General features: G+C 37.7%; 1 protein-coding gene across 1 annotated transcript; it reads right to left on the reverse strand.

Annotated features, from left to right (window-relative positions):
- Nucleotides 1-1,044: 1,044 nt before the first annotated feature.
- Nucleotides 1,045-9,472, reverse strand: NABP1 (nucleic acid binding protein 1). The gene is made up of 6 exons (XM_016218044.2): nucleotides 8,972-9,472; nucleotides 8,551-8,689; nucleotides 6,068-6,139; nucleotides 4,483-4,558; nucleotides 4,003-4,069; nucleotides 1,045-2,961 (listed from the first exon to the last, which is right to left on the reverse strand). Exons 1-6 carry the CDS (start codon nucleotides 9,060-9,062, stop codon nucleotides 2,792-2,794), a joined length of 615 nt encoding a protein of 204 aa, XP_016073530.1. The 5' UTR covers nucleotides 9,063-9,472; the 3' UTR covers nucleotides 1,045-2,791.
- Nucleotides 9,473-9,827: the final 355 nt, after the last annotated feature.

Raw genomic sequence — 9,827 nt, forward strand, 5'->3', positions numbered from 1 at the left:
ATGATAAAAATACAAGTGGCAAATAGTACTACAAATATTCAGGATATCTTCAAATTAAACTGTCCTCATATTCAAAATAGAATTACTGAAACTGCAGGAACAAAGCTTAAGGGTTGGTATACTATAGGGAAACCTGTTTAATGTCGGTGGGGAAGCACATGGCACTAATGGCGTATCACCCGGCCTTATGGGTTTCATCTTTCTACTTCTGTACTATAGCAATTCCCAGACCTGACCAGACAGGACAGGACAGCTGGTTGATGAGACTTCATCTACTTTAGAACTGTTTTGTAGAAATAAAATGGGACCCAATCCCAGGAGTATGTATTTCTATACCAAATGGTTTTTGTTTTCAGTGTGTTTAAACTTATTTAAAATTAAGTTGAAAGCTGAAAGCACCAGGAAGGAGGAAGGTAGGACACTTTCTTCCTCTTCTTGCTGAGCACTGTCCAAGCAGACTGGTAAGGCAAATATTCATTATGGATTATAACTCGCTTTGCTTTGGTTTTAGAGGCTTCCCTTAAGAAAAAAGAAATTTGTTAATAAATGACAAAAAACACAGAATAAGTTTAGATTATGAAGACACGTGTCAGTTACAAAAGTACAGGCAGAGGTCTTTCTCTATTTAATCTCAACATGTTAAAGGGTATCAATAATTTCCACACCTAACCCTGCATTTTCACTCTTCTTGAGGCATACTGAAGATGCCTTTAATCAAACAACAAATATTTCATGGCTTATGTGCCAGAAATCATTCTAATCGTTTACATGGAAAATCTTAAATAACTCTACAAAGAATATCACTTACTTGTTTTTATACTTGTGGAACCTAAGGCTTACAGAGGTTTCAAATATAACTTGCCCAACACGACAAGTGAGGAGATACAACGAGGCCAGAACTGGAAGTTCAGCAATCTACACTATTTTAATTTTCCAAAACTCCAAAATTCTTTTTTAAGATCACCTTACCATGATATTCTCCCACAAATAACTTAGTGTTATTGCTCCTACCACTACTTGATTTAAAAGAAAAAAATTATGTACTAACTTGTAATATTTTTCTTTACTCCAAATATCTATAATTTTTTGAACATCTTAAGAAAATATCAGTCATAAAGTCAAATTCACTATAATCATCAGTATATAAAGGGAAAACTTCTTTCTACAATATGGGGGGGCAAAAGTACATTTATAGTTGCTCATATGGAAAATAATACAATAATAAAGAGTAATAAACTGTTCTGAGTACTCACAACTATAAACCTACTTTTGCCCCACCCTGAATATAAACCATAAATAAGCTCCTCACAGTGCCTAATACACAGTATGTACTGAAATATTTGTTAGATACACTGAATTAGAGCAAATAAATACTCTGGTACAAATTTTATATTCAAACACTATGGAAAGTTGTTCAGAAAACAAGTTTGTTCAGAAGACAAATCTACTTCAATTACTTTGTGATTTGAGGACAAAACAACAAATGCAAAGCCAAGTAGGCAACAGGTTGAAGTCATCATTACAGCTACAGTAAAACGTACTGGCTCTCCACTCTAAGCCACTGAAAGAGCAAAAATAAGGTAGGTCTGTTAACATTAATGCAAGTTTTTATTCAAGAGATAATAAAAAGAGTTGAATTCTAACAAAGGAAAATTTTCCCAGTTATCCACCCTACAATAAAAAGTGGAACTAGGGACCATTTACAGCACATAAATAAACTCTTCTTTTACATTTCTGAATAAAGCTGTATTCGCTTGAGAGCGAGCCATTTCTTAAATTTGCTGATAAGGCTTTGTAAATTCTGTTCATAAACTTTGACAATGCACACACCACACACACATGCACACACACACCCTTCAAATAAAGTAAGTACCTAGGATTTTTACTCCAGGGCTTTGCAAGTGCCTAGGACCCTGTAACTTAAGACTGTATATTTCTCCATGAATTCAACTGAATTGCCTTCGCTATGTTTACTCCCCATAATTTTTAACAATAATTAGATCAATGTTTATTAGACTTTATAACTCCCTCAAATTACACTTTAATATTTGACATGATAGTTTCAAAAAATAAATATTCAAGGCCTCAGTTTTAAATTTTCCTTCAGTGTAATGCACATAGATAATAACAAATATTGATAGTACTACCCTAGAAAAATAAATGTAGCTTCCTTCTAAAAATCCCTTGGTATACTATAGATCACATTCTATTCTATAATTCTGGTAAAGAATATGTCTTTTGGTAATAAAACAAGAGTTTAGAATGATTCGGTCCTTGGAAAATCTTAATGACAATCACTAGATGAACAAGTCAATCATTCCTGGAGTCACGCTCACTCACAAATCATGGTTAGCACTGATTAAGTTTTTGTTTTTTTGGTGGTTATCACTTCAGTTGGCAGTATCTGACGTTAAGACAGAGAACATCTCCCACTAAGCCTTATTTTAAATATTATAAAATGTACACAGAAGATAGACTCATAGAGGCTATGATGCTGATGTCTTAAGTAACTCACCCAAGAAATGGGTGCAGGTTTTTTAGAGAATATCCAAAGACATTTTGGCTCTAGAAATAAATGTCCCTAATTTTCAGCATGTTCCCATTCTTCAATAGGACGCTTGAGCAGCTTAACAGTTTTGCTATAAAAACAAACAACTCTTGTTAACAAACCAAAAACATAAAAGGAAACCGATAAGGAACACAGTTTTCACAGTTAACAATAAATAAAAGTGCAATAAGTGTTCAAGTAGGGCACGTAGTTTAAAAACTACATGTGAGTATTTGGCATAGGTCATCTTTTAAAGGCTCTCCGAGGGTCCCTGCCATTACTTATTGTGGTCATGACTGTTTGATTATTAGCTGTTCCTGGTAGCTGTGGATTTATAGGTCCCCGGCCATTGCTTCTACCAGCATATGAAAATTGGCATCCCCTTGATTCTGGGCCAGGTTGAACCCCATTTCCTACAAAAGAATATAAAAATTCATCACCATTTTCATACACTGATCTATAGAGGTACACCTGTTTGAAGTTCTAACACATGCTATAAATGCTTACAATATTAGAGAAAAATGCCTTTAAGCTACTGGAAAAAACTCAATGTGGTTTCTTGGTTTTTTTCAAACATATGACTACTGTAACTTATTAATTTGATGCTGTATTAACAGAGAGAAGAAAAAAGAACAGCTTGGGCATGAGGAATTGGTTGAGTAGAAAAAAGTATAAACAATGCAATGTCTACAACACAAGGGGGGAAAAAGAGAAAGGACAAGTGGTGTATGAGCACTAGCATTTGGTTCAAATATGGTTAACAGCGTTTCAAGAGACCATGTAATTCTAACTTTTATAAGGAAAAGACGGCAAGGTTTCCCACGATGCCACGGTCACCAGCTGTGGCAAAACATGTCCCTATCAGTTCAAATACATGACAGCCACCCTAAGTGAACTCCAATCACAAAAAACTTTTCTTCAGTTACTTAAGAATGAAACTTCAAAACACCTTTAACATGGCTTCAAGAACCATTAATATGACATTTGTGGGTATTTGAAGGGTAAAGCTAATCTTTAGAAGAGGCAGCTATCAGCATATGAAAAATTAAGGTGAGTTATTAGTCTGAGGATAAAAGGCTTTCAGTGCATAAAAATAGCCAGTAATTCTGCATCTATTATAATCACTAGATTACAGAAATTTTATAAAAGTCAATGGGAAAATAATGACAGACCACCAAAACGTAGATTTCTATATTATTAGCCAAGGTTCAACACTGAATTCCCAGGAACTGGTCCAAATGTTTAAATATAGAATGTGCTTAATAAATTAATTTAAGACGGATCTGCTTTCAAGAAAATCAGCTATTTTGGAATTCCCTGTTTACAGTAGTTCCCTTTTAGAACTAATTTATGCCTGATGACACTTTTTTCCTCTAAAGCTTTCATAAAATGTATATTCTCTTATTCTCTCACACCTGATTACAATTATGCAAAAAAAAAAAAAAAAGTCTTACCCATTGGTCCAAATGTACCTGTACCCATATTACCATTCACGGAATTATTCTTCTGTTCACTAGGTGCCTAAAAAAAATTTTTTTTATTTAACCAAATGAAGATTAAAAAAAAATGTTTACATTATTATAACATGTTGCACCCATTCCCTTTTTTAATTTTTAAGGTTTTCTTAAACAATTTAAAGATTTATCCAAGTCCATTCAATGTTAAAATATTCATGAATGTTTCCCAAATCTTTCATTTTATTGTATTTTCTGATATTATTCCCCACTCCTCAAAATGCTAAATGGCACAGATACTTAATATATGACACTAGAGATATATATTGAGATACACAAACACACAGATTGAAAATGACTTTAAAAAAGAATCCTTTTTAAACTGTCTTCATTATACTCTGGGTATGACAGGGCTGGCAATCTCCTCATGGAATTATAGTACATGGTCATAGTACACAACTATACATTTGGAGTAATTACCCCTTTGTTTGGTTGTCCTCGATAATCTGGATTGGGTTCACTGAAATTTGGCACTTCTGAATAAACCATACAAAATCTGCAAGAAAATTAAGGACAAGTTAAATGACTTCTGAAGTAAAGTATCAACCTTTCTTTATCTAGCATGCATAACTTATAGGAATGAAGAATTTAGAGGTCAAATGAATTACCTAAAAAGCAACATACTAACTGTATTATAAGACAAACTTCTTAAATGCTTATGTTCCATAAAAGCACCCAATATTTGATTGCCTATGTGTGAAACATTTTTTTTGTATTTTAATTCTTCTTCTGTACCACAAAAATAAATCATGTCAAAGATCAAGGACTCAGAAACACATTTGTCCTGTTCTTCCACACAGGCTGAGGCCACTGAACCATGTTTAGGGTTCCAGAGTGGTTTTTCCAGCAGTAGTGAAGGATTAGCACTGATCCATTCACACACTCTCTCCAGTCCCTCTTTTGACCAAGCACTGTGAATCTGCAAAAATAATCATTCAAGATTAGGAGTGGATTCTGCAGGCATGAACAAAGACAACTGGCTATCAAAATGACAGTTTATCTCAATGCTTCTTGTAAGTTGACTGCGGTATATATATTAACATTACACACAAGCTCCTCACCCCGCAAATAAGAAATTAGTAACTAGTTTTGGTAAATGCTAGACTAACCCTGACAAAGGTAACTCACTAAGAACTGAGTGACCTCCAGTGGTTCTTCACTTAACTGACCTCCATTATTATAAATACTTCTCTATACATGGTCAGGACAGGACCCTTATCTTTCAGTAATACTGATGTTAAGCCCTTTCATAACACATTGCTCTAATGCTGCTCTAAATACAAGCATAAAATATAACTGAATCCTAATTTCCTAGCAAAGACAGAGTTACCAGTTTCTGATCTTTAAAAGCTGGCAAGACCATTTATTTTTCCACACAAAATATCTTATCCCTGCAGTAAGAAAGAGAATTTTCCTTTATTTACTTATATTGTTATTTTCTGGGTGCCACATGTGGCATCTCTCTTCAAAGTTTATGAGTACATCCCAAATGCCTAGGCTAGCATGGAGGCTTAATTACCTTTACACCCCAAGAGAGGATGGTTCCTCCAAGTCAGGGTGGAGATTACCAAGGTAGTAAGTAGTGCATGGAAGCTCACAGTGCCTGTACGGTACCTAGACTGTGGATAAATATAGGACTTCAATTGTCACTGCTACAAGTCCTTTTACCATGAGTACATAATCACCCAGAAACAGAGAAAAAGAAAATTTAAACTCATGGCCAAAACCCATACCTAGCTTCTCATCTGGCAATTCACTAGAAGACAGAACCTACTTCAAATGGCACTTATGACACCTGAAAAATGCACATTCCCAAAACAGTATATTGATAACTATTCAACTAATACATACATGGAAAATTATTTTTATAGTTAAATTACTGAAGACATTCAGTTTACCAGTCAAAAACAAACCAAGGAAAAGGTTTCTAGTTTATACCTACCAGATATTTTAGTAGACATTATTTGTAATTTATTCATTTACACAAAATGTACTTAATACTTACTCCCCAATTTTTTGAAGTTCTCCACCCCTTCCAGTATAAAGTGTCAGACATCCTTTCCACATGGATGCATACCTAGAAAGAAAAGAAACATCAGTTCTGTAGAAATATGTATATTTTCTTCTACTTAAATTAAGTAAAGCTTCATACTAAATTTTTTATACTGGGTGCAGATGGGGATCAAACCCTGTCTACCATAGCAAATCAAATACAATTAATTAATCTAACTTTGATTGGTTAATTGATTAATCTAACTTCTTACCAAGTTCTTACTATTATTTCTTACCAAGAAACAATACAAAAAAAACTCTACTGCCCAATTTCGACATAATCATCTAAACTGCAACTCTAGAAAACAGGTCTTTTTGCAAAGCAAGCATCGTTATACTCCAAAGGTCACATCTTTAGTCAGTTAACAAAGGGAGAACTTACACATAGGGTTCCTAAGCCACAAAAAATTTGGTAAGGTTTAATCAAGGAGCTAAAAAAACTAAGATCAAAAATCTTTCACCCATCTGCCTTTCCAAATTTGCAATTTTTAACACCAACTTGGCTGAACAATTATTTACTTCAACAATTTTGAATGCAAACAGCAACATTAGATAAAATAATCCTACACATAAACCACAGAAAAAAATGTAAATTAATCAGTATTTTAAAAATCAGTCCAAGGCTTGGTTTTCAGTGGTTCTTTGTACAACTACTAGGGTAACTTCATGACTTAGAATGATAAATTATAACTAAATAGTTTAACTAAGTATAGTGATAGTTCATCTTTTAATAGAGGTAATAAAAATTTGCTAATTCCCACATTATATATTTCTCTTCATTTATAAGGGTTATTTATTAAAGACCCCATTCACCAATCTTATGTTAGATAAAAAGTGACTCAGAAGGCAATGCACTAATATTCACCTTACTAAGAAAAAATTTAACTTTCACTTGTTTCAGGAATGAGATGGACATTTGCAGGGTTTTCTGATAAATATACCAATATTCAAATTACCACTACTAACATGTATACCTTTCTTCAAAGGCTGCTTTGTCTTAGATTCAACCAGAATTTAGGGGCCTTACAATGGACTGAACTCTGCTGGATGTATTATTTTAGTAAGTAAGGTATAATTATTCCCATTTTATATAAGAGGAAGTTGATGAAGTGTAATAACTTCAAGGTCACACTGAAGTTAGGAAATAGTAGTTTCTTTAGTTTTGAATTTCCCTTTAAATTGATTCCTAGGTAACCATATTCCTTAAAATCCTGTAGATACTATACAGCTACTGAATTTAGTTTTTCCAGCTTTTTGGATGGGCACATCTATTTATTTTCTCTGACTACAAAGTGTGAAATATTTAAAAGGAGATGCTGTTTATAGTATATAAAAATACTTTAAATCACTAAGTAAGATACTTTGGCAGCCAAAACAACTTTAATTATGCCAGTCCTCACCACACCCTCCCAGGTAGGAATTCTCTTTCCTGTAAGTTAATGATGTGGAAGTTTGAAGACACAATCTGTGTCATTATGAGTCAGTGTTATGAGAATAAAATGTCTAAATCCTGACTCCCACTTCCTTCTTTAATGATACTCTGCCTCACTTCCTGAGGATGTAAGGCATGTAAGATATTATCACAGGGCTCCTACATTCAGAGTTATCCAACTCTTCTCTGAAATTCTATTTACTATGCCAACATCAATTTCCATCCACTTTTCCAATAGTTATGACCAATAAATTACAATTCTATTAACCACAAAGCTTCCAAACCTATTTTTAAGACCCTTTTCTGGCCTTTTCTCTTCCTAAGATAAAAATTTGGCAAATTTTTAAAGGCAGTCTAATTACCAAACAAACAAACAAACAAACAAAGGTGGTGCGAAGTTATTTTTAAAAGCCAATCTTCCAACTGACTTTTTTGGATGAAGATACAGTTGTCTTTCTGCCAAACATTTTCTGCATATCATTCTGGTTTCTGTACCACACTTATTTTTACAGCACAGGCAGCAAGAAATCATTTTCAAGAACGTGCCTTCCAGATTTTGTAAACTTCCCCTCTAAATAAAATATGTACACGTAAAATATTGGCAGGATTCCATAAGTCATTAAAAAGGGAGAAAAGAAACTGACAACTATATTAAATTAAATAACTTATGTAAAAGGTAAAATATTGACTATGGTAATCTTATCCACTTTAGACTCAATAACCTCAGAACAGTATTTAAAAATTGATTTAACCTGTAAACTGAGGGCGGGGGAGGGCGTAGACTCCTGGCTGAAACTGACTGATTTCAAAGGAAAGGCTGCTACATCCTAACGCTGTCCACCAGCCAAAATTAACGCTGAAGGGGCTCAAAACCCCGGGGACTGGCCCACAGAACAGAACTGGAACTTTAAAACTTGACAAGGTGCCGGGGGTCAGCCAATTCGGATTCCACAGGCTGCAACTTAGAAGACACTCTCCCCCACCCCCCTTTTATGCAAACCTACCCTCTGGTTAACCGAATAATATCTCCCGGCTGTATGAGACCTCCAATTTCGTCCCACACGGAAATAGTGATGCTGCCCGTTTTATCTGCTACTTTGCATGATCGCACTTCATGGCCGTCTTTGGTTTTGGTTACGCGTCCTATGAGGATTTAAACATGAAAAGGGGGGGGTGTTAGATAATAAGGACTTTCAGCAAGGCTCTCTAACTCCAGCTCCGGGAGCTTAATGCAGCTGAAAGGTGGGAGAAGCGCACCGGGGTCCGCCGCAGGATCCACGCCCGGGTGGGGGAGCCGACGTTACCACGTGGGTGGGGGAGGGGAGGGGAGGGGGAGGGGAACGCTCGGCTCGCGGCCGCGGCGGGCCCTTCCCTCCTGTCCCGCGACGCACGGGGGCGCCGGGATGGGCTGCGGGTCCCACTTACCTATCTCCAGGACAATAAAGACGACATTTAAGTTTTTCAGTCCGGGCTTAATATCTTTTATAAAAAGAGGTGGGTCGTTGACCCCATTCATATTGAGGCAGGTGCGGCTACGGCTGCGGAGACGCGGGTGGGAAGGGAGCGGGACAAAGCTTCCCACCCTCCCGGGTCGGGGGCGAGGGCGAGGGCAGAGGGGAGACCTTGGGCGGGGGCAGCTAGAGAATGGGCAGAAAGCGGTTAGTCAGGGACCAAGGAAACCAGCCCAGACGGCACTGAGCCTTTAAAAAAAAAAAACCAAAAAAAAAAAAAAAAACCAAAAAAAAAAACCGCTCACAAGTTTAAAAGAAAAAGACTACCACTGCGCACACCAACCCCGCTCCCAATGGGGCGACAGGAAGGCAAGCGTGCGAACTGCCCTCTTCTTTGGATAAAAGGCAGAAAAAAAGACAGCGAGGGGACACCTCTGCCCTGAGTCCCGCTCACATACACATGAGCGCGCGCCCAATCCGTCCCGGGCTCCGGGAAAGGACCGGCTGTCACAGCGAACCGGGAGCAAAGACCAAGCTTCTGCACACCCAGCGTCCCACACAGCGACTGCCGAATGCGCCCGCGCGCCGGCCCAACCCTCCGAGATGCCCCGCCCTTGTGACGTCACGTGACGTCGCCACGTCCACCGCCACGCCCTCCTGGCACGGGAGCCGGGGAGCGAAGGGGCGGGACACAAGGGGGACGCCCGCGCAGCCGCCCTCTCTCCTCCGGGGCTGTCAGCTCGGGCCCCGCCCCCGCAGCCTTCCAATAGGCTCTCGGCGCCCCGCCCCGGTGCCGCTTCCGCCGCCGTCGCGCCACGCCGCGCGCTCCG

Source organism: Miniopterus natalensis, chromosome 8 (genome assembly GCF_054644295.1).
Source record: "Miniopterus natalensis isolate mMinNat1 chromosome 8, mMinNat1.hap1, whole genome shotgun sequence".
Taxonomy (NCBI): domain Eukaryota; kingdom Metazoa; phylum Chordata; class Mammalia; order Chiroptera; family Miniopteridae; genus Miniopterus; species Miniopterus natalensis.

Excerpts from the sequence above, each read along its gene's own strand:
- NABP1 (XM_016218044.2), bottom strand. The coding sequence starts at position 9,062 with ATGAATGGGGTCAACGACCCACCTCTTTTTATAAAAGATATTAAGCCC. Across the intron at positions 4,559-6,067 it reads GAACTTCAAAAAATTGGGGA|ATTTTGTATGGTTTATTCAG; the intron begins GTAAGTATTAAG and ends ATTTTCTTGCAG. Across the intron at positions 2,962-4,002 it reads AGGTACATTTGGACCAATGG|GAAATGGGGTTCAACCTGGC; the intron begins GTAAGACTTTTT and ends ATTCTTTTGTAG.